Source organism: Canis lupus, chromosome 14, assembly GCF_011100685.1.
Source record: "Canis lupus familiaris isolate Mischka breed German Shepherd chromosome 14, alternate assembly UU_Cfam_GSD_1.0, whole genome shotgun sequence".
NCBI classification, from domain to species: domain Eukaryota; kingdom Metazoa; phylum Chordata; class Mammalia; order Carnivora; family Canidae; genus Canis; species Canis lupus.
The window spans coordinates 14,237,206-14,261,597 of record NC_049235.1 but is presented as its reverse complement, the minus strand read 5'-3'; the positions used below and the strand labels follow the sequence as shown (position 1 = coordinate 14,261,597).

The 24,392-nt window shown below is 41.1% G+C and overlaps 1 protein-coding gene across 2 annotated transcripts; it reads left to right on the top strand.

Annotated features, from left to right (window-relative positions):
- The first annotated feature begins 6,518 nt into the window (after positions 1 to 6,518).
- Positions 6,519 to 24,234, top strand: SRI (sorcin). 2 transcript variants are annotated; one of them, XM_038556727.1, is made up of 8 exons: positions 6,519 to 6,836; positions 7,984 to 8,067; positions 10,176 to 10,245; positions 17,048 to 17,091; positions 17,858 to 18,005; positions 18,405 to 18,518; positions 19,772 to 19,830; positions 21,442 to 24,234. In XM_038556727.1, the coding sequence occupies exons 1-8, from the start codon at positions 6,534 to 6,536 to the stop codon at positions 21,466 to 21,468; spliced, it is 849 nt and encodes a 282-aa protein (XP_038412655.1). In that variant the 5' UTR covers positions 6,519 to 6,533; the 3' UTR covers positions 21,469 to 24,234. The 2 variants fall into 2 exon arrangements, with proteins under 2 accessions (XP_038412655.1, XP_038412656.1); XM_038556728.1 differs by lacking the exon at positions 6,519 to 6,836 and adding an exon at positions 6,993 to 7,104.
- Positions 24,235 to 24,392: the final 158 nt, after the last annotated feature.

Sequence of the window (24,392 nt, the reverse complement as noted above, 5' to 3'; positions counted from 1 at the left end):
CTTTTCCTACCTTCTTCATCTTTTTCACAAAACAGCATGGTTGGAGATGATAGCCAAGGTATCTGTGATTGCATAACCCATGCTATTGCCACTCCCCTCAACCACTGTGGTATGGCTGCCTAATTTCCAGCCTTTTTCTAGCAATACTATTAAAACAAATAACAGTATTCTAGTTCCCCACACTGCCCATAGCAGTCAGAAATCCTTCTCCTTTAAAAAAAAAAAATATATATATATATATAAAATAATAATATATATATATATTATTGAGAGCACAAGCAGGGGGTAAGGGCAGAGGGAGCAGGAGAGAGAGAATCCCAAGCAGACTCTGCTGAGCACAGAGCTCAACTCGGGGCTCTCAAAATCATGACATGAACCAAAATCAAGAGTTGGTAGCTCAACAGACTGAGCTACCCTAGTGCCCCAGTAAACCCTCTAACTACACAGCTTGGGTGTTCTGTTGCTGAGTTTCTCTAAACAACTTGGGAATTGCAATGTCCATATCCAGGCCTCTGTAACTTGAAGGTATAAGGATGAGTTCTTATTCCACTGGGGTTTTTATTGGATTCAAAATCAAAGACATAAGGAGCAGATTTGATTTCTCCAGGTTATATTTAGGAAATGAAGGAAATAATTGTCACTCTGACAATCTGTGCAGTTGTGCCCAAGGCTGACACTTAGGAACTTTGAAGCGTTTTTCTACCTCTAAAAATTCTTTTCCTACAGTCCCTCCTCTGCCCTAACTCCTCAAGAAGCAGTACAATGAGGAAAAAATTGTAAGTTTGGTTGAATATCTTTATGATTTTTCATATTTTAAAACACCAATGCTTTAGAGTTAGGTAGATCAGAGGTCAAAGATGTGGTATGTAACCTTGGGAAAGTTACTTATGCCTCCATTTCCCTGTCTATAAAATGTGGGTAATTGCAACTCCTTTTGAAAGCACTGTTCTTTACATGCAATACCAGAAGGAAGTATCTAGTACAACACTTGGCAAGAACTTCAAAAAGTTGCTTATTTCTCCCTCCATCTTTACCCCTTCCTTTGTAATGACTGTCAAAATCATACAAGTAAATTGCTTGTATTTACTTCTATTTTTGTGGAGTTCCTATTCAGGATTTTTTCCTAATTTGGGGGAGGATTTGACAATTCTCAGCCTATAAATAAGGGAATCCATGTTACATGAATAAACATTTAAAAGCTGGCTTTGCATCTAGTTTTGTCCCTGAACAGGCCGTCTAGCTACTACTACATAGAGTGAGACTGACAAGTCAGGGTTTCACAGTGTTCCTTTAGGTCCTCTTACTGGATGGACTACAGGGAAGACTCTGAAGAAGCCATTTTATACATCAGATCCTAATCCAGGGAGGTCATCGCTCCTCAGTGTGACTCAGGCACTGCTACCCATAGCTCTATCTTAAAAGCAGCAAATCATTTGCTAAGGTGCTATTCTCCCAGAGTCATAGCCAGAATCCTAGAGAGGTTTTTAGCAGTGGTTCGCAAATTTCTACCCAAGGGCCAAATCTGGCCCACTGCTTTTGCATAACAGGGAGCTAAGAATGGTATGCTCATATTCTAATAGTTGAGTAAAATAAAAAGAATGATGTTTCATGATATATGAAAATTACATAAAATTCAAATTTTAGTGTCTGTAAATACATTGCATTGAAACACACCCATTCACTTGTGTATTATCTATGGTTGTTCCCATGCTACCACGGCAGAATTGAATAGTTGCTACAGAGATTACATGGCACACAAAGCCTATTATGTTTATTATCTGGCTTTTTACAAAGTTTGCTGTCTGCTAGTATGGAGCACAGACTCCAGAGCCAAGATGGCTTGACAGCATAGCTCAGCTCTGTGTTCCTTCCACTTGGGTAAATTCTCTTATCCATTCTGTTTTCTCAATTGTATAATGAAGATGATAATACCATCTATTTCATGGGATTCTATGAGGATTAAGTAAATACGTAAAGTGCTTAGAAGAGGGTCTGGTACATATTAAGTTCTATGTTATTATTAGTTACCACAGTTTTTTTCATAAATGAAAGCAGGAGCAGCTTACCAATTTGTTAGCAATAATTGTAGGAATTTCATCTGCAGCACTCCATTAAATTAATTCTTTAGCAGCAGAGTAGTAGGAAGATGTCTAAAGATAATTGAAATGACAATTAGCATAGTTGCTCATCCATAAAGCTCATTCTGCATACTTACACATATTTTATATGCTATATGCTCTTTCAAACTTGAGTCTTGAGAGAGCTTACACTCAACTTTGAGTTCAGTCCTCCCTATCCATTCTTTATAGTTACCTCTTTCTTTTTAAAAAAATTTTTTTTTAAGATTTATTTATTTATTCATGAGAGACCAGACTGAGAGCGAGAGGCAGAGACATAGGCAGAGGGAGAAGCAGCCTCCTCGCAGGGAGCCCGACACGGAACTCCATCCTGGATCCCAAGATCATGACCTGAGCCAAAAGCAGGCACCCAACCGCTGAGCCACCCAGGCATCCTACTTACCTCTTTCTGAAGAAACAGATTTAACAGCTGAGGTCAAGTAACAAGAGAGAGCCCCAAAATAAATCCATGCATATACAAGTAACTGATCTCCTAGGAGAATGCCAAAAATATACAACAGAGAAAGGATGGTCTCTTCAACAAATGGTTTTGGGAAAATCAGATACCCACACACAAAAGAATAAAATTGGACTCTTCTCTTACTCTATACATAAAAATCAACTGAAAATGGATTAAAGACTTAATATAAGACTGAAAAGTATAAAACTTCTAGAAGAAAACATAGGGGAAAGTCTTCATGACATTGGTTTTGGCAATGATTTCATGGCTGTGGCTATGATACCAAAAGCATAAGTAACAAAAACAAAAATAGGACTACATGAACTAAAAAGGTTCTGCAAAAAAAAAAAAAAAAAAAATTAAGATTTATTTATTTATTTATTTATTTATTTATTTATTTATTTATTTATTAATGAGAGTCACACACAGAGAGACAGAGACAGAGAGAGAGAGAGGCAGAGACACAGGCAGAGGGAGAAGCAGGCTCCATGCAGGAAGCCCGATGTGGGACTCGATCTCGGGTCTCCAGGATCACACCCTGGGCTGAAGGTGGTGCTAAACCACTGAGCCACCCGGGCTGCCCTCTGCAAAAAAAATTAATAAAATAAAATAAAAAGCTCCTGCACAGTGAAAGAAACAACAGAATGAAAAGGCAAACCATGGAATGGGAGAAAAAATTGCAAACTATATACCTGATACGGAGTTAGTCTGCAAAATATATAAGGAACTCCTAGAACCCAACAGCAAAAAAACTAATAACCCAATTTTAAAATGGGCTGAAAAAGCCAACAGACACATGAAAAGATGCTCAACATCACTGATCATCAAGGAAATGCAAATCAGGACCACAATGAGACATTACCTCACACCTGTTAAGAATGGCTAATATCAAAAATAGAAGAAACAGTGACACCTGGGTGGCTCAATTGGTTTAAGTACCCAACCCTTGATTTTGGCTCAAGTCATGATCTCAGGGTCATGAGATTGAGCCCTGTGTCAGGCTCCATGCTTAAGATTCTCTCTCTCTCTCCCTCTCCCTCTGCCTCTCCTCCCCTACTCGTGTATGTTCTCTCTCAAAACAAAAACAAAAACAAAAACAAAAACACAAGAAACAACAAGTGTTAATAAGGATGCGGAGAAAAGAGAACCCTCTTGCACTATTGGCAGGAATGCAAACTGATGCAGCCATTGTGAAAAACGGTATGGAGTTTCCTCAAAAAATTAAAAATATAACTACCATATAATACAGTAATTCCACTACTGGGTATTTATCCGAAGAATACAAAAACACTAATTTGAAAAGATATTTGCACTCCTTTGTTTATTGCAGCATTATTTATGATAGCCAAATTATGGAAGCAACCCAAATGTCTATAGAAGGATGAATGGATAAAGAAGAGGTGAGATATATAGGTGACATAGATATAGATATAGATACAGATATAGATATATAGTGGAATATTACTTAGCCATAAAAGAGAGTGAAATATTATCATTTGCAATGACATAGACGAAACTACAGAGTATTATGCCAAGCAGTCAGAGAAAGACAAATACCATATGATTTCACTCATATGTGTAATTTAAGAAACAAAACAAATGAACAAAGGAAAAAAAGAGACAAACCACAAACCAGAGTCTTACTGGTGGCTACCAGAGGGAAGGTAGGTGGGGGATGGCTGAAATAGGTGAAGAAGATTAAGAGTACACTTATCATGATGAGTACTGAGTAATGTATAGATTGCTGAACACTATATTGTACACCCAACATTAATATAAACTAATTTAACTATACTGGAATTAAAATTAGAAAACATTTAATGGGCTAAAGAATTTAATAAACATTCTCCAAAGGAGATATACAAATGGCCAACAAGTATATGAAAAAATGCTCAGTGTTTTTAATTATCAGGAAATGCAAATCAAAACCACACTGAGATATCACCTCACACCTGTCCAGGTGACTATTATCAAAAAAATAAAATAAAAAACCAAACAGACAATAAATGTTGGTAAGTATGTGGAAAAATTAGAATTCTAGCACTTTGCTGGTAGAAATGCAAAATTGTGTAGCCACCATGGAAAATGGTATAAAGGTTCCTCAATTAAGTTAAATTTAAATTTGAAATAAAACTACCATATGATCCAGCACTCCAACTTCTGAACATATACGCAAAAGAATAGAAAATGAGATCTCAAAGAGCTATTTACTCCAGCCATGTTCATTGGAGCATTAATCACCATAACCAAGATGCCAAAGCGACCCAAATGTCCATCTAAGGATAAATGGAGGGATCCCTGGGTGGCGCAGCGGTTTGGCGCCTGCCTTTGGCCCAGGGCGCGATCCTGGAGACCCGGGATCGAATCCCACGTCGGGCTCCCGGTGCATGGAGCCTGCTTCTCCCTCTGCCTGTGTCTCTGCCTCTCTCTCTCTCACTGTGTGCCTATCGTAAATAAAAAAAAAAAAAAAAAAATAGTTTAAGGATAAATGGATTAAAAATGTGACCTACTCTTACAATGGAATTTTATCCAGATTCATGAAGGAAATCTTGCGATATGCTGCAACATGGATAAATTTCAAGGACATTATGCCAAGTGAAATAAGCCAATCACAAAAAGACAAATACCTGGTTATTGTAATCATATGAGGTATCTGAAATAATCAAGCTCATAGAAACAGAAAGTAGAATACTGGTTGCTAGGGGCTGGAGGAAGGAGAAATGGGGAGTGGCTGTTCAAGGGGTATAGATTTTGTCAGGCAAGATGAAAAACCTTAGAGACCCTGCGGTACCACACTGTGCATGCAGTCAACAATACTGTATCGTACTCTTAAAAATTGGTTGAGAGGGTAGACAGATCTCCCGTGCGTTGTTCTTACATACATACATACATAGAAAAAAAGAACCCCACAGAGGTCAAAGGACTCATAAAATGTCTAATCTATCTTGATAATCGCTTTGGTATTTGAAAACAATAGTCTACTTCCTACTTCCTAAATCAAACCTAAAACAGTTAATCCAGTGCAGCCCCAGGGGTCCAGGGGTTTAGCGCCGCCTTCAGCCCAGGGCCTGATCCTGGAAACCAGGGATCGAGTCCCACATCGGGCTCCCTGCATGGAGCCTGCTTCTCCCTCTGCCTGTGTCTCTGTCTCTCTCTGTGTCTCTCATGAATAAATAAAATCTTAAAAAAAAAAAAAAAGGTAATCTATAGTTTATTTGATATGTAACAACGGGGATTATAAAAATTGTTCTGACAGTTCAGGAGTTTCATTTTTGGAGTCTGATTATCCAAAAAGGGGACTTGGAAGGAAGAGAAAAACAATGACCCCAGTGGGAACACAGCCCGGGGACTTGGAGTGGAGGAACCCCGTCTACCATGCTGAGCAAGCACATCACCACACTCTGCAGGTGATCCAGTATTTGTTAAATGTTGATGACGCTCAATTTTTCCGTGCAACCGCCATAGCAAATACCCTGAATGTTGCTCATGAATGCATTTCTTTCTTTTTCTTTTTTTTTTTATGAATGCATTTCTTAAAACGATAAAATTCAGGGGGAAAAAAAATTCTTTAGGACTGAAATTACATGAGACGAAACCAAACGAAAATCTGACACCTGAATTGCTCACATCGGACTGTTCAACCAGGCGAGAAAGGAAAACGTATGCAGAGAACCATTTTCCGAATCTACCTCCGGGAAGAGTTCTAACCTCTCACCTTCCGATTTACCAGCACACTCCTAGCTGTAGTTTCCTCGTATAAAAAAGTAGCTGAGTAATTTTTTGGGAAGAGTGGTCGTATCGCCTGAATCATCGAGATAACTCTAACACCTCCTTCCCCGAGAGCCTGGGCGGGGAGGCCCTGCCAGTGAGTGGCCTCTGTCCTCCCTGGGTGTCGCCGCAGCTGAACCAGGACCGGACTGGGTGCCCTCGCGGTGAACTGTGCAACCGCAAGCCAAATGCTCTCTCGCACACAGTTCCTGAAGCTTTTTCCTGTTTTCCAAGGGCGTTTCCATGTTTTGCTCTTTCCACGCCCCCCTCCCTCCCAGGCGTGCAGGAGCGGCCCCTGGGGCCAGCGTGCAGCCCCTGCCTCCCAAAAGCGCCCTCCGCCGGGAGCCCGGGAGCCCGGGAGGCCCGACAGCCGAAGCCGCCCGCAAGGCTCGGGAGCGTCAGAACCGAGGCAGCAGGACGAAATCGAGAATCCCCGGGGCGCCGCCCTGGGTTGGGACGTGCCATTCGTGGCGCGGGGAGGAAGGCGGCGGGTGAGCGCCGCGCCGCGGGCCCCGGGCAGTCAGAGCGGGGCGGGCGCCCGCGGGGCCGGGACAGCGCGGGGCGGGGGGCGGGGGGCGGGGCCGGGGCCGGGGCCGGGGCCGGGGGCGGCTCGGGCGCGCGTCCCCCCCCGCCCGGGTGGTGCGCTCCGGGGGCGGCCCCGGCGGGAGGGAGGCGGCGCGGCGGCGCGGCGGCGGCGCAGTCTGCACCATGGCGTACCCGGGGCACCCTGGCGCCGGCGGCGGGTACTACCCGGGCGGGGTAAGTGGAGCCCGCGCGCGCTTGCGGTCGGGCCGCGGCCCCGGGGCCCCGTGGACGCCGGGAGGCCGCCCTGGGCCGCTCCGCGGGGCGGTGCCTCGCCGCAGGCCCTTGCCGCTCGGCCCCATCCTCAGGCCCCCTCCTCCTCCCCGCCTCTTCGCGCTGCGGGCGGCCGCGTGGGGGCCGAGGCGCGGGGGTGGGGGTGGGGGTGGGGGGTGGGGGGTGATGGCCCGGGAAGCCCCCCACGCCCCCTCCCCGGTGCCTGGGATGCGCGGCCTTGGGTATCGGCTTCCTCCCCCTCCCGGTTTCTTCCCCTGAGAGCAAACAGCCATTTTAATCTCGAAGGGTCCGGAGAGCCACCTCCCCTCTTTGAAAGCAAGTGAGAGATTTTTTTTAAAAGTCGGGGAAAGCCCTGGCGGAGGGAGGCCTCCTCTCGCGGCGCCGGGGTCGCGCGTCGTCCGCCCCACGGCCCAACCCAGACCCCGAAGCCGGGGTGCACCTGTCCCGGGCCGCCGCGAAAGATCCCTTAAACGCTCTAAAAGTAGAAGGAGAACACTTCGCGCCCCGCTCTTAAGTTGCTCGTCGCGGTTGCGTTTCCTCGGTAACCTGCAGGCCGGTGGGGAGCTTTAGAGTCGCTTCCCGTAGGCGGCTGGCACGATCTGCACGACTCACCGTGGTCCAAGCTGCCGGCGTTTGAATCCTGATGCGGTGAGAACGGAGAGAAGGGGTGGAATGATTGCAGCTAAAGCGTGCCCGGTGCTGGGGAGGCGAACCATCCCTGCGGAGGGCGGGCAGTTGCCTGCCTTTGCACAAAAGCATTCAGTGGTGAAAGAATAAAACTGGATTCAGCGGAATGATGCTGTTGTGCTTATTGTTTTACAGTATGGAGGGGCCCCCGGAGGACCTACGTTTCCCGGACAAACTCAGGATCCGCTCTATGGTTACTTTGCTGCCGTAGCTGGACAGGTTAGCTTTTCCCCTTAATATTCAAGAATTGTCAGAGTCTGCCTCTGTATTAGCCATGGTTAGAGTGGGATGGAAAAAAGAACTTTCCTCTGGAAAAGAATCCCTTTGCTTCTGTAAAAGAGAAAAAGAGAGAAGGAAATGGATAGTTACTTATTTGTGAATATTCAGAACAAATAGGACAAAGTGTTGCCTGTATTTATGTTAGTTCAATTCAAACTAAACATGTGATTGAATTAGGGTCAGATTAAACAGGAATAGGGGGTTATAAATATATTGTGAAGATCTGTGAAGTAGAAAGATGTTATTAGGACTATGAATTGTCAGGGTCCATGGTGGTTTCCAGAGGAGAAATTCTAGATCTGACGACCACAAGCCCTTGTTTGTACAACTTGAAGACACATACCGGTAATTATGAAGTCAGATTCTAATGAACACTTTTTTGGGTTGAATTCGATTGTTAATCAGTTACCCCCTAAGAAATAGGTTCTTGTGTTAGACTACCAGCTTCAAAATAAGAAAGTTATTACTGCCTTACTGTGAGGAAGTTAATCTTGTGAGCAGTTTGGTTTCTCTTTAAGGCTGATGCCTATTCTAGGTCAGCTCTTCCATGTCCTTAAAAGGTGTTGTGGCCTGTTGACCGAGAGAGACCCAAGTGTTAGCTCCTGGAGACCTTTCACTTCTCTTGGTTGAGCTGTAGGACGGGGTGGTGTACGTTGAGGGAGGACACATCCCTTGCTCACCAGGACACTGTGTACAGTAAATACACCGCTGGTATAACCCAGACATGTCCAGAAGGGATGTTTAGTCTTAGAAATTCGATTTTGCTTTGTTTTGATCAAAAACAAGAAATAACATAATCTTCATGTGAAGATGCTATCAAATGTTATGGGATAAAAACCCAAGGCCGCCTTTCAGAACAGCATTCTGAGAAATATAGTTGAAGAAATTGAGTGGAAAATTGTGTCTAAAACTGAAAGAGCTTCCCTTGAAGTATCTGCTTAATCTGTTAGTGATCTGTATCTTTGAAACCACAAGACAGGGCAAAGCTCAAGACTTGAGTTCTTAGATTGCCTATCCTTCCAGTCCTGTAAATGACCCCACCTGCTTACCTTGCAGCGGCCCTGGCCTACAGCAGCATATCCATTGTCTTTCACATTATTGTTCCTGCTCCTTGGTTAGAATCTACGATATGCCTGGACTTGAGGCTTGGGGTATTTTATTTTTTAAATCCCTAAAAGTAACATCTGTCTATTTCTGAACTTGATCAGCCCACCAATAGGCACCAGGAACCTTTATCTTCCAGATGAAATTGTGATTCTGGAAAACCATTATGCCTCATCAGAAGCCTAGGTGATCAGGAAGGCTTCTCTTTGTTTCATCCAAGCATTTTATTTACGGATATCAGGTGTGTGCCCTGTTCTCCACTCCTACCAACCCCCAAAAGCTAGAAAGAGGAATAAGACTTTTAAGCAACTATATAAATAATTTTAAGTGCTTAATGGGCAGTTTCCCTGTTGAGGCTAAAAGAAAAGTAGTTCAAGACAGAGACGAGTTTTATTCATACATTTAGAAATACTAGGCATCAGTGGAAGAAACTGAATTCCCCTCAGTGTTTTATTTAAAAAAGGAATCTTGTACCTGAAAATTTAATGCCAAATCTAATTGAGGCATTTAGAGGAAATAATGAAAAGATACTGGTAATACTAAAGTATAGATGTGAGCAGCTTTCTGACTTTGTAAATTCTTATGTAATAATTATTTAAAATAGAGTCTGAAAAAAAAATAAAAAAATAAAATAGAGTCTGAAATTGAATGCTGACTTTATTTAGGTATCAAGAAATGCATTTTTTGTTTGTGTCCCTAATTATGCATTTGTGGAAGAGAACTTAATTTGTTTTTCTTTCATCATTAAATTATTTTTGAAAGTGGAATGGAGAAAGGAATGCCTGTTTTTGGAAGGTATTTTTTAAAGTGTCATGCATGAAAATGCTCATTTTCTTTATCATTATTGCTGAAATAATACACTGTGAAAGTGAACAAAGAACTAAAAGGTACCGATCACTATTGTAATTCCTCTTCCTATTTTATTTATTTATTTTTTTCAAAAGGATGGGCAAATAGATGCTGATGAATTGCAGAGATGCCTGACACAGTCAGGCATTGCTGGAGGATACAAACGTGAGTTGACAGTCCCAAAGTTTCTCTAGAAGTACTCTCGTGTTTCATATTTTAACTGTTACTTATGATGATAGCCTTCAAGGACACTGGGCTTTTCTGACTTAGCAAAAATTGGACTTTCCAAAGCTAATTTTGGTTGTTCATTACAAAATGTTAATTTGAAAATAGTTGTTGGGATCCCTGGGTGGCTCAGCAATTTAGCGCCTGCCTTTGGCCCAGGGCGCAATCCTGGAGTCCCGGGATTGAGTCCGGCATCGGGCTCCCAGCATGGAGCCTGCTTCTCCCTCCTCCTGTGTCTCTGCCTCTCTCTCTCTCTATGTCTATCATGAATGAATGAAAATATATAAATAAAAAAATGTATATATATATGAAAATAGTTGTTAATCATTCTACACTACCCGCCTGCCAGTTGATTGGGTCTTTTGGATTTGGATTCAAAGCAATGAGCCAGTCTGTGTGGCCTCTTTCACGGTAGGGTGCTGAAATGAAATCCGCCAGGTCGGGTGTCATCAATGACAGGAACTAACATTTACGACTATTTGCCAAAAGTCGACTCTGTCCTGAGCCTGATGGCACTTAGGGTCTGGGGTGGCTGGTCCTGTACAGCTGGTCCCTGAGTGACATGTCCTGCACTCCTGGTTCTGAGTGGCTGATCCTGTCCACCTTCCCCACAGTAGCTGAGCCCCACTCTCATCCCCAGGGAGCCACTTCTGCACTCCTATTTCCTGAGTATGGTGCTGGCAACATGAATCCTTGCCATGACATCCCCCAGGTCTGTCTTCATTTCTCATTTCACCTCAGAGAATGTGTGTGGGCTAAGTTGGAAGTGCCCTTCCTTATTTCTAAACTCTTTGCACTAGTCTTCCTCCACCTTGCTTCCTCAGTTCCTCAAAGACTAGATCTTCTGCCTTAAAATTCAGTGCTTACACCACATTCCTGCCTTTTGAAAGAGCTCTTTGTCAAGGGCTGCAGATAAGGAAGTATTGCAGAAGTGCTGCATCCCAACGGTGCTTCTCATCATCCCATGCACTATACCATATGCTTCTTTTCAGATCAGATCTTGACCTTGACAAATACTCAAAGTAGAGAATAGTGTCTTGACTTGCTGATATTGCCAGTGGTTAACTGAGACAGAACATCAAATCAAAGCCTTAGCTGTTGGTAGACTGTGTATTAAAATGCTCAAACTAGAAATCACACCTGAAGATTTATAACGGCATCTTTTAGCTGTTCGACGTGGCATATTTACTAGATGGCTCTCTTTTTAAACTATTTGCACATCTAATTACCCTTTCTTTTATGTGACTTCAGATCCCATTAATATTTCCTAGTTGGAGAAATATGAAAGAGGAACCTTTTACATTTCTCATTTAATCTGGTTCTTTACAAAAGAAACACTTTCTAGATAGGGGATTTTTTTTTCCTGTTGTAGGAAATACATTTAAATTATTAATTGTTAACCTCAAGCAGTTGGGGCTAGTGAACAAAGAAGGTTTAATAGCAGGGTTTGTGAAAGTGAGCTATGTCCCAACATAAACTATTATTCTGTACCCTTTTGGTAGAAGAGGTGTGGCAGGTTTTAAGATCTGACTAAGAAATGAATTTATGTCCTTGGAGAATAGTCCTTTGAAACATTTCATATGAGAAAATCATGTTTAGCAATGGCCTTAGATCATTGAGTTATGGGGAAGATATTTCCTGAGTCATCAGAACCATATGATTGAATTTATTTGCTTACTGTCATCTGGTTGTGGAGGCAGTAAGGAACCATAAAACCATCCTTCTTGTGAGGTGTCAGAATTTTATAATACAGAAATTATACAGCCATTGGGGTGTGTGTGTGTGTGTGTGTGTGTGTGTAAGATTTTGTTTATTCATGTAAGACACAGAGAAAGAGAGAGGCAGAGACATAGGCAAAGGGAGAAGCAGGCTCCATGCAGGAAGCCTGATGTGGGACTTGATCCTGAGACTCTGGGATCATGCCCCAAGCCAAAGGCAGATGCTGAACTGTTGAGCCACACAGGCGTCCCACCATTGGTGTTTTTTAAACCCAGCTTCCAAACCAAAGAACACACATGGTGGGGGAGCAGTGCGGAGGGATATTCCAATCCAGTACTTACAAGCATCTTCTCCAGTTTAAAAGAAGCAGTCGTACCAGAGGTGGAGTTGATAAGAGAAGTTGCTCTAGTCTATAAGCTAGTAATTCAGCTTCTTTTTTTCCCTTAAGTGTAGTTGTTACTCTGTGGTAAAGTTGAGAGAAACAACTGAAGGTAGGGTTTTCCTGCTAGGTCCATTACATTGTGGATTTCTACTGGAAGAAAAGATGTCTGAAGCATTCTAGTAGAATGAACAGGAGAAGGGAGAGAGTAAAGTAAAATTATAGCTAAGGTTCCTTTGAAATTATTTAAAATATAATTAGCATTAATACAAGCTATTTCTGGGGAAAAATTGAAATTAAAATTGAGTCAGAATTTTCCCCTTCCAAACTTGTTAGACATCAGTGTTCTAGTTCATTAGAACTGTCTGAAAATGTGAATTTTCTCTTCATTCACTTTTGTTCACTGCACATCTCATTCCCTCTTTTAAATCCTTCTAACAAAAGATGACCAGTTTTCTGGGCTTCCTGACATAAAACTGTAACCTGTCACTCTCTTCCCCTAAAATTCTTCAGTAGCTCCCTAGTGCCTATAAAGCAAAAGCTAAACAGCTTAGTAGGAATTCAAGATCTTCTACTGCAGCCTCATCAAACATACATACTCCCATTCCCTTTGCTTGACCCGGACTGTCCTGCTTCTCTTTGGTTATTCTGGTCCCTAGCTCTACTTGGCTGTCACCAGATGTCCCCCATCTTTCCTATCATTCAAGGCTTGACTTAAATGCTCCTTCGTCTGTGAAGTCTTTCTTACTAGGAAGGAACCTTTCACTTCTCAATACTTCTGGTACTGCTTGGTGTCTCCATTATGGTTCCCCATTCTCTGCCTTGATTAGAGTTGTATGCACACATGACTTCTCTTTTCCTTAGACCATCAGCTAGAGCAGAATCCAGTTTTGCATTTGTATTTCCAGTATTCTTGGTATCCTGGGCCCTGCACATAATGAGTACCTAGTAGGCATTTATTGAATTAACAAGTATGGAAGATTGTCTAAAATGGGAAAAAGCATAGCCCTCTACCCTTACTGGTATTTTGACTATGATTTGTCTTCAGGGATTATACATTACTTTTAAGTATTGGTAAAAATTAGATTTTATTTAAAAAAAAAAAAAAAAAAAAAAACCTATCCTTAAAAAAACCAAACCCCAACTATCCTTAGACTGGTTGAGAGGAGTAACAGCTTTCGACATAGGGATGAGAAGTTCCATTCAGTCATATCACCAGCACATTTTAATGGATGCCCACCATGTGCAAGCGGCAAGGATATGCACCCACAAACAGTGCCTGTGGGACATTGTGGAAGGCGCTGGGATAAGTGAAATATAGAGGCTGTGGGATCACGTAGGCATACAACCCAGAAAGTGGTCAGGAAGGTTTTCTTTGCAGAATCGATACTTAAACTGAGGAGAAATGAAAGTCAAGTAGAAATGAGGCAGACCTAGAAGCAAGTGGGATAGGGCAGGGCAGTTGTGTTCCGGGCAAATAGAGCAGCATATACTAAAGACTCAGGAGAGAGAGCATGTGCTTGTGCAGTCAAGGAACTGAGAGAAATTCACCGTGAAGATAGAATATGGAGGTTAAATGAAGAGCCAGGAAACTAGCTGGATTGGGAAAATACAGGTGTGACTTCATATGCCACTTGGGTGCTTGTACTTCATGCTAACAGCAGTGGAACATCTGTACTGGGACATCTTATATAGAAAAGCACATACTATCCTGGATATAGGATAAAGACCAACCAAATTGGGGGGGCATGGATATGGGAAACGTGGAGAATCAGGGATACCTGTTAAGTGGCCATTAGAATCCTACAGGTGACAGAAATACTAACTAAACCAAGGAAATGACTGTGGGCTGGAAGTGGATGGGTCCTAAAGCCATTTAGAAGGTGATTGAGGGATCCCTGGGTGGCGCAGCGGTTTAGCGCCTGCCTTTGGCCCAGGGCGCGATCCTGGATACCCGGGATCGAATCCCACGTCGGGCTCCCGGTGCATGGAGCCTGCTTCTCCCTCTGCCTATGTCTCTGCCTCTCTCTCTCTCTCTGTATGACTATCATAAATAAATAAAAATTATAAAAAAAAAAAAGAAGGTGATTGAATATCAGTGGACAAGGAATTGGGGACACTCCCAGGTTTCTGGCTCCTGTGACTAAGTAGATGGTGGTGACATTCATAGCACTGGGATAGAGGGAAGGTGTTTGCTTCATGGCCCCTCAAAACCCTTGATTTAAGTCAAACACAGGTGTGTCTGTGTCATGACTGTCAGGCCTTCTCGAGCACTGGTTCTTAAACTTTAGCTGCCTCAGCATCACTGGATTGCTGAGCTCTGTCCTAGAATTTTTCATTCAGAAGGTCTGAGGTGAGACCTGAGAATTTGCATCACTAACAAGTTTCCGGATGATGATGGTCCAGACCGACCAGCTGTTTTTATGTGAATATAAATCACCTGGGGATAGTATTAAAATATAGATTCTGATTTTGTTGGTGTAGGTTAAAGGCTGAGATTCTGTAGTTTTGAAAGCTCCCAGATGATATTAATGTGGTTGGCCCAGGGATCACACTCAGAGTAACAGTGGCCTCAACCTTGGCTATTCACTGGAATCTTTGGGAAACTTCAAAAAAAAAATAGTCATGCTTGAGTTCCATGCTCAGGTATTCTGATTTAATTGTTCTGTGTAGATGAGGACTATACCTAATACTGTTTTGTATACTTGAAAGTAGCTAAGAGAGTCGATCTTAAAAGTTTTCATCACACATATGAAAAAGTTAATCATGTGAGGTGATGGATATGTTAACTTATCTAATTGTAGTTATCATTTTGCAGGATATACATATGTCAGATCTTTATATTGTATACCTTAAATTTACCGAATGTTATTTGTCAACGACATCTCAGTAGAGCTGAAAAATTATTCTGTGGTTCAGCCCCGATAGCAGGATCTTTTAAACCTTCTGGGTGATTCTGATACTCATCTAGAGTTCTCCCCCCTAGCTTAGAGAGACTTCATACCTCCACACAACTGAAAAGCCAGAATGAAGAATCAACCAGCTCTTTCTCAAAAGTGTGGGAAAGTGTTGCTTCCAGTCATCTCAAGAGCTGTATCTGTGGATTGGATGGAGTCTGAAGGGCCAAAGTAGGAATAGTCCCCCACCTTTTATTTCAAGTTCCAGGATATACCAAACATAGGAATCTGTTAAAAGTGGGAAACAATTTGAACTGTTTGGAGACATTACAGTACGAAGAATTAGCTCACATATGTTTTAAATTCAGTTTGCTTGGAGATAAAAACAAAGCTAGTAAGAGCTGTAAAAATGTTATTTCTGTGTGCCTCTCAATACACTTGCAGAGTTTATGCCAGCTTTGCCCATGTGACCCTGTCACTTTTGCCTTCTAGCCTTACATTCCTTGTGCCTATGTTTTCCAGTCATTGATATCCATGAACACAATGTAAGGTACAAGGAATTCTTAATTCGTAACCTGCTAATGCTTAGGTAGTTCATCAGTAGGCCCATTAACCAACAGGTAAATTCTAGTTTGGTTTTCTAAGTGAGGTATAGAAATGCCCTCAGAATATGCTCTAGCTGTATGTAAACTCAAGAGGCTTCTGAAGAGTGGCCATCCCTGAATGGGTCATTGTATCTTACTCTACAATGCTCTTAACTAAACACAGACCTGGCAAGCATAGTTACCAGTTCCATATATAAACTTACTGTATATGAAACCAGGTCATAGGCTATTTCAGGTAGGAGGTTACCATTCAGTGTGTGACATTAAAGGGGAAGGAAAGAAACTAATGAAATAGAATTAGCAAAATCAGCTGTTTATAGTCCGTTAGGTATAGGAACAAAGCAACCCTCTCTTCCTACTCATCGTGGTGAATTGAGCTCACTATATTATAGTTTCAAAGGCATGAAGATTATAGACCTTTAAAAAGATGATTACATAGAAAGTGTTACACCTATCCAAGAACAGAGGTAATGATGCAGTGAACTTGTGTGCACCTGTCACCCAGTTTCAGTAATTATCAATGTGTTGCCATTGCTACTTAGTTCATCTGTAATTCTGTCCATTTTCTTTTGAAGTAAATTCCATATATCTTACAACATTCATTTCACCTAGAAATAACTTAAGTGTTTACTTTTCTAAAAGATAAGGACATTCTCCTCTCAATTTCAAAACCATTATCATACCTAAAAATATTAAGAGTATAGTGCAATACTTTTTAAAAAGATTTCTATTAAAGTTGTTAAAATCAAGTTTGTGTTCATTTTTTTGTTTTTAAGATTTTATTTGAGAGAAAGAGCATGAGAGTGGGTGAGGGGCAGAGGGAGAAGCAGACTCCCCACTGAGCAGGGAGACCGACATGGAGCTCAACCCCAGAACTCCAGGACTATGACCTGAGCTGAAGTCAAACGCCCAACTGACTGAGCCACCCAGGCACCTCTCAAATTTAGGTTCTACAAGGAATCCCCACTACCTGGAAAAAAATCTCCTTCAAAGCTCCATGTACTTTAGTTCTACATAAATTAAGTAGTATATAAAAGTAAGAGTACATAAATAGTCACTTTCCTAATTAATTTCAATGTATGCAATGTAATGTGAATTTTTGAAACTGTATTAATATGTATGTACTTTCTTTGATTTAACAGCTTTTAACCTGGAGACTTGTCGGCTTATGGTTTCAATGCTGGATGTATCCTTTGATTGCTGCTGGAAGGTTTTTTCCTGACCACCCCTCCCCCAAAAATTTTCTCCTAAAAGAATTCATCTAAGAATTAATACCCAGTAAATATAAGGTAACAAAAGACCACAAAGTTCTTGAAATCATTAACTTTTAACATGTAATTTGGTGCAAAAAGGGAAGGGAGTTTAGTAGATATAGTGTTGGTTATTCAGGAATTCAAGGAAGCATCAGAAGAGAACAAGTATAGAAATCAGGGTGAAATCAGGGTTTATCGTTGCTTTATCGTTGTTTGCCCCACGTGATTCACACCTGACCTTCACACTGTGGAATTTCTCACATCACAGTTATTAGACTCAGCTTAGCCTGTACTGATCCTGCAGTGCCTTCCATCCCACCTCATTTTCCAAAAGTGAAAGCCCCAGGTCTGGAAGGGCCTGCCAGGGGAGTGCCTGGACCCCAGCAGCAGTGCCGAGGGCACTCAGAAAGTGCAGTCGGGTTCCGGTAACGAGATCCCTTTCCACGTGTGGCCCACAGTGCCCACTTTACTCCCTTGTAATCACATCTCACAGGTGATCTGTACTCTGAGGTTTTTCACCATAGGCTCTTTTCATTATATGGTTAGAGTATCCTTTCATTGTATCACATCAAGAGGGACTTGTAACATTTTTAACCTTTTTAGCAGAAAGAATGTTAAACTCCCTTACCCTTGAGCTTTGGCTTAATCATTAGAAAATGTTGCCAAATAAAGGTGCTCTAATCCTTAATTACGGTTCAGAGAGATATGTCAGGCACAATGGGTTTCAATGAATTTAAAGAACTCTGGGCTGTGCTGAATGGCTGGAGACAACACTTCATCAGTTTTGACAGTGATCAGAGTGGAACAGTGGATCCTCAAGAACTGCAGAAGGCCTTGACCACAATGGGTGTGTATGGCTGACTCCAGCCACCGCAGACATCATTCTCCTTTCATTTCCAAAACCAAGTGTTACGGACTCCTAACTCTGGGAAATGAACTAGGGGTGGTAGAAAGGGAGGTGGGCGGGGCGTGGGGGTGACTGGGTGATGGGCACTGAGGGGGGGCACTTGGATGAGCACTGGGTATTATTCTATATGTTGGCAAATTGAACACCAATAAAAAATAAATTTATAAAAAAAAGGCAGTTTCTGTTTTCTAGAAGTAGTATATGTTCATAATGAAGTACATAATACATATGTAATTCCTAGTGTATATTCATAGTTAAAAATGAGTACTCCCAGACTGAAAAAATTGTGATGACTTTTAATGATCTTTTTCTTACACTTTACCTTTTTTCATTCCTCAGGTTTTCGTTTGAGTCCCCAGGCTGTGAATTCAATTGCAAAACGATACAGCACCAATGGCAAGATCACCTTTGATGACTACATCGCCTGCTGTGTCAAACTGCGAGCCCTGACAGGTGTGTTCTTTGAGGTGGTGTTCACCAGGGTGTTTGTAAAGTGTTTCTGAACTTCTGTTGCCCACAATCTTTTCTCCCCCCTAACCTCAGTGGCTTTTTAAACACTGCTAGTAAACGTGTCTAGCAGAATAACTTTTTTTTTTTTTTTTTTTTTCAGAAATCCTTTCAGATTAGTGGTAAACTGCTTTTAAAATAATCTTAACTAGGGACTCCTGGGTGGCTCAGTGATTGAGCATCTGCCTTTAGCTCAGGGCGTGATTCCCGAGACCCGGGATCAAGTCCCATATCAGGCTCCTTGCGTGGAGCCTGCTTCTCCCTCTGCCTATGTCTCTGCCTCTTTCTGTCCCTCATGAATAAATAAATAAAATCCTTAAAAAAAAATCTTAACTGAATTTCACAAAAATGTTCCAAAACATGATCAGCTAATTTGTGCATTTTTTTATCAGCATATGAGCGGTACTCTGTGATTCCTCCCTAGAATATAAAATATTTGAAGAGAGTGAAATTACTCATTAGCTCTCTCTCCTAATTCCTTCTGTTGGAAAGTAGTTTAAAGCTGTGGTCATCTGTTTCAAATGTATGGACTGCTTAGATGAGGTTGTATCAGTAATCTCTACTTTCTATTTCCTTTGTTCTTTTTCTTTTTTCTGTATATTTTTCTATTTTTCTTGTTCCATTCCTCTCTTTAGTTTCTCTCTTTTTTTTTCGAGGCTTGAACTTAGGACCCTGAGATCAATACCTGAGCTGAGATCAAAAATCAGATACTTAATTGACTGAGCCACCCAGGCACCCCAGTCTTTACTCTCTTTAATACCTGGGTTTGTAATTTCTTTTGCATCCTAACAAAAGTATGAGGCCAGGTTTTTTGTTTTTGTTTTTTTTTTAATTAAAGTAAATCCTTTTCAATAGCACAGAGCTCAGAGGGGTGGAATATTTTTTATAGCCCATTTGCCATATTAGGAACTCCATCCATCCATTTTCCTAAACACTATCTGTGTTATTAAGAAGTTTGTAGTTTGGAGGCATCTGTGTGATGGAACAGTATCATCTGTTATTTCTGCACTGTATTACTCTGTTGTATATTAAATCTATCCACGTTATTATAGTTGGCTTCTTTACTGTGGGCTTTTGTTTATGTTGGCTGATTTTACAACTCAAATACTACTGCAGTTTGAACCCAATGCCAAAATAATTTACTGTTGTGATGTCAGATGTTTAAAAATAACCATAGATTTTACTGTGGTGTTTTATAGACAGCTTTCGAAGACGGGATACTGCTCAGCAAGGTGTTGTGAATTTCCCATATGATGATGTAAGTCTCACTAAATTCGGAACTGTAAAGATGAATAAGATGTACGCCAGTTGGGCATCCGTTTTGAAGTTAGCCATGAAGAGCATCTTAAGGATGCTGAGTAATCAAGGATTAAATGATTAGGAGTTACCATTCAGAATTTATTAATTTCATTTATTACTAGTCTTACTCATATAGTTCACTTTGACTTTCATTAAAAGACTTGGTTCGGAGCCCAGCTGGTCCCATTTACTGGCTGGGTCACAGAGATAGGTTTCATCATTGCTCTGAGAATATTTGAGGAGAGAAAGTAATAATACCTCCTTCTTTGGGCTATTGGGAGATGTCAATCAGAAATGTCCTTGGAAAACACCATTCAGATGTTGTGTCTGTTTCTGCCTTCATTGAACAAGTATCTCTGTCACCGAGAAGTAAATTTAACAGCTCAAAACTGTACTTAACACACCTGTGTTGTTCATTGAGGACATAAGGCACAGATTTCATTTGTTTAAAACAATGCATTTACTAACCACACTGGAGGAGGTAGGACAATGCCAAAGACTCAGTGGGAATGCAGTCACATGCCATCTTGGATGACATTAGTTGGATATACATAACAAAGCTAGGGAAATGTTTCATAGTGTTTCTATTTTTGCTCAGCCTTGGATGTAAAAAACTCACTTTCAGAATGGAAATCACTGTGATAATGATTACAAACTGCAAGGATGACATTTTCAGTTTGGCAGCTGCCACAGTTCTGATAATTTAAAAAGATTTGTGTGTAAATTTGTTTATTCCTTCTGCTTGAAGGCGTTTTCATTATTGTGCATTAGTTTCTCAGGTGATGGCCCTGTCACTGTTTCCAGAGATGGAGAGGCAGCCTATGGAGTGGAAAGTGCCTCCAACGGGCCCCCTAAGAGATTTTAAATATCTTGATCCTGGGTTCCCCCTTCCCTGAAAGGAATAGTCAGCTTGGCTTTGTAGCAGTGCTGCAGGCATTAGCAGTACATAGTGCCTCCCTGGCGTCAGAAGAATGAAAAAATTGGTAGAAAATAGAGCCTATTGGTGTTTATAGTGAAGCAGACATTTCACAGTGAATATTGATGTTTCTAAACCCGGGTTTCTGAATTGCTGAGGAAAGGTCCCATATTCTGTCTCTGGTCATATATAAAGTTGCAAACTAGGATTTATTTTAGCGAAGCAGATTTTAAGGGAGTAAACTGTTGAAGGTGCTCTGTGAGTGGTGGGATCACACTGTAGTTTGGAGGCATCCGTGTGATGGAACAGTATCATCTGTTATTTCTGAGTAGGAACCTTTTACCAAAAAAAAAAAAAAAAAAAAAAAAGAAAGGAACCTTTTACCATGGCCATTTGTAGAGTCTGGGATAACGAATTTAAATAATTCTTTATCCATTGAAGTAAAATCTGCTCTCTGTAAGAAGAGATATCCACTGGATTTTATACTAGACTGCTTCCCCTACAAAATGAACCCTTCCATCCATATACTCTTATTTTAGAGCGGGATCTTTCTCAATCCTTAATTCAAATTAGAAAAATAAAATGTAAGCAGTCTAAAAATCAGCTATTACTTGTTGCAATGTTTGCAGGATCATGTGGATTTTTCTCTTTCAGTTCATCCAGTGTGTCATGAGCGTTTAAACCAAGAAGCCGTATGAACACAACCAACCAACAGCATTCCGATTGGAGTTCTCTCTTGCTCTTACTCTTTGCCTTCAGCCACTGTGTGTAAACTTGCAGCGCTGCTTTTCCTTATTAGCTGTCATAAAGATTTATTACTTTATGTACAATCAAAGTTTTTAGTGTTGATAATAAATTCGTTGGAATTTTACGAATATAAAATCAGGTCTCTTACCCCATTTATAATTTCCTAAAGCCATTGTCAGTGATGCTTTATTTTCTCACTAAACCTTTTATGTAAATTTTGGTGTACAAAATGTTTAAATCACTAGCCCAAATTTTTCACTGTAAGATTCTTAAAAACCTTTTCATTAGACCACAGCTCTTGTCTTTCCTAGAGGAGCTTTTACATGGTAGTAAAAGCTTTATGTATGGAGTATTCTTATAATTTATTCTCACTTGGATGCAAACAGAAACAAAAACCCATGGTAATTAATAGGGTTCACTTGAGTGGGAACTTAGCACCAGCTTTTTAAGGCTTACACATTTTTGATGGCCTCATGATTGGACAGGGAGCAGAAATGATTATTTTCTCTTGAAAACCTGCATCAGTTGAATGGCAAATATGATCTGTCACCAAGTTTGTTGTCGTCAACCACCTAGACCTTTGTTAGCTCTACTTAAAAGTCTTATAAATTATGAACTTAACTGTATAAAAAAAGAAAACTGATAGAAAGAAAACTAAGGTAATAATATGAAAATATTAACTATGGTCATTTTTGGTTTATGAGATTCCAGGTGACTGTAATTTCTTTTATAGATTTCAGTACTTTGCAAGTTTTCTATAATGTGTGCACTTTCCTTTTAAAATCAGAAGATAATAATCTTTTAAGTGTGTTCACAGTCACTTTAAAAACTGTACATGGCAAAAGGACCAGACAGAGAGGACCACAATGTTGGTGCTGCTACCCCTGGGAGTCAGGGTCAGGAACCGATTTTCTTCCTTCCCATGACTCTTCATCTGATAAGTATTACTCTTGTAGTGGAAGACTTTTTTTTTTTTCTTTTAATTTTTAAATCATGTGCTTTTAAATAAGATCTGGATTCTCACGCTGGCTGTGCCTCTTCCTGAATATGTGATTTTTGTCATCTCAGATACTCTTAGCTTCCCCACCTTTGAAAAGGAAGTTAATACTCCATGGGGGTAGTTCTGAACATGAAAAAGTGTGTTGGTATAACAATAGTATTTCTGTTTCTTAAATTTTAAAACTGGCCTGGTTTGCTCTTTTCTGCAAGAGAGCATAGCACATGAAACCGTGAAATTCACCTGTTTTCTCCCTGCCAGCAGAGTATGTGTCTTACTTCAGGGCATAGTGTGAGAGTTATCATTCAGATGATCAGTTAGTTGTCAACCAATGAAAAAATAAAATATTCCTAAGCATCTTCAGCCTTATTTCACTTGGTTATGTTTTTTTCAAATATTGCTACAATACATTAATTTTATAAATATTTATACAATCTTAGCTTATGCATCCACATCAAATAGTCACACTGGGGCTTGCATATCAGACCGTGATGCAGCCTGCTTTATGTTATCTGGTGACTCTAGGTTTCATTTTACATACACAGCTTGGCATGAGCCAGAGCTGTTCAGAAATGGGCCAGAGAGGGCTCAGAGGACCAGGAGGGAGGGAATTCACCCTCAGAGTTGGTTTTAGTCTCACTGGAGTCCCATAAAGAAGGGATAGTTTGAGGAAATGGTGACCTCCTGGGTCACCCTAATGTGGTAAGGAGGAAGGCCCTTGCTAGCTCATGATTATGGACCATATTTGAACCATCCTACTGGTTAGGTAAGTCCTAAGGTATGCTGTGTCAGTCTTGGTTCTGGATTTGCTTTTTGGATAAATGCTGAAGCATCAACAAAACTGTGTCTCTGGAAATACTCAGTTTTAATTATTGGTACTTCATAGCAAGGCTCCTTATCTCCTCCATTTCTGCTTTCACAGTTTCTTTCTGAAAGCACAGAGCCTAGTCTTCAGGATGTCCCTGCACTTAGAAATTGTTTCCTTCCTCTTGACAAATTTAACATATCCATCCCCTTTAATTACAGCCAAAGTCTTCATTACAAATGAATCTTGGGTTGCATTATTTATGTTGGGTTCTGTGTTCCATTCATTATAAACTTTTAGTGCAGCCTTGCCTAATTCTTAAAACTTTCTTGGTCTACTCTTAAAACAGCTAGCTGGAGCATGGTCAAGCTGTGAACCCAAGCTGGACTAGTTCAGTTATTTGGAGATTAAGTTCCTCAAAAACTGCCAGCTTAAGCTTTAGCTTTCATTTGGAGATATGTGCTTTTAGTACTGTGTTGCAAGAGGTAAAGTACCTGTATGTAACCCTTTTCAGGCACTGAATGTGCCTACAGGAAGTGCCTTTCAGGCACTGAATGTGGCTACAGGAAGCCAGGCACTTCCTTGAGGACAGCTGGCGTAGATTTGCACCACAGCAGTCGTACATAATTAATCATAGCCTGCACTCTCGTAGAGCCAAAGTGGAGGTGAGACTCCCATTTCAGCATGATGTTCTAGGTGGTACCATCAGCCCATGAGAGGCAACATGAACTAAAACTTGTACTTATCCCAGCTAGACTTTGCTTTTTTGCTCAGCTGAGTGTTACTCTTTCAGTATTCATCCGGATGATTCTGTGCCTAAAATATTATAAATACAAGAAATGCAGCTATATGTATTCACCCCCAAGGTTTTTTTAATCTAATAAACATACAAACCTTGTCAATGACTTCTGTTTTTCTCACGTTAAAACAGTACTTTGACTACCTATAACTACTTCTTTCCACAGCACACTGAGCTGACAGCAAGGAAACTAAGTGCCAAGGTAGAGACCAGAAGATGAAAGGGCTGTGTGAGAGGCAGACAGCTGAGGGGGCTAG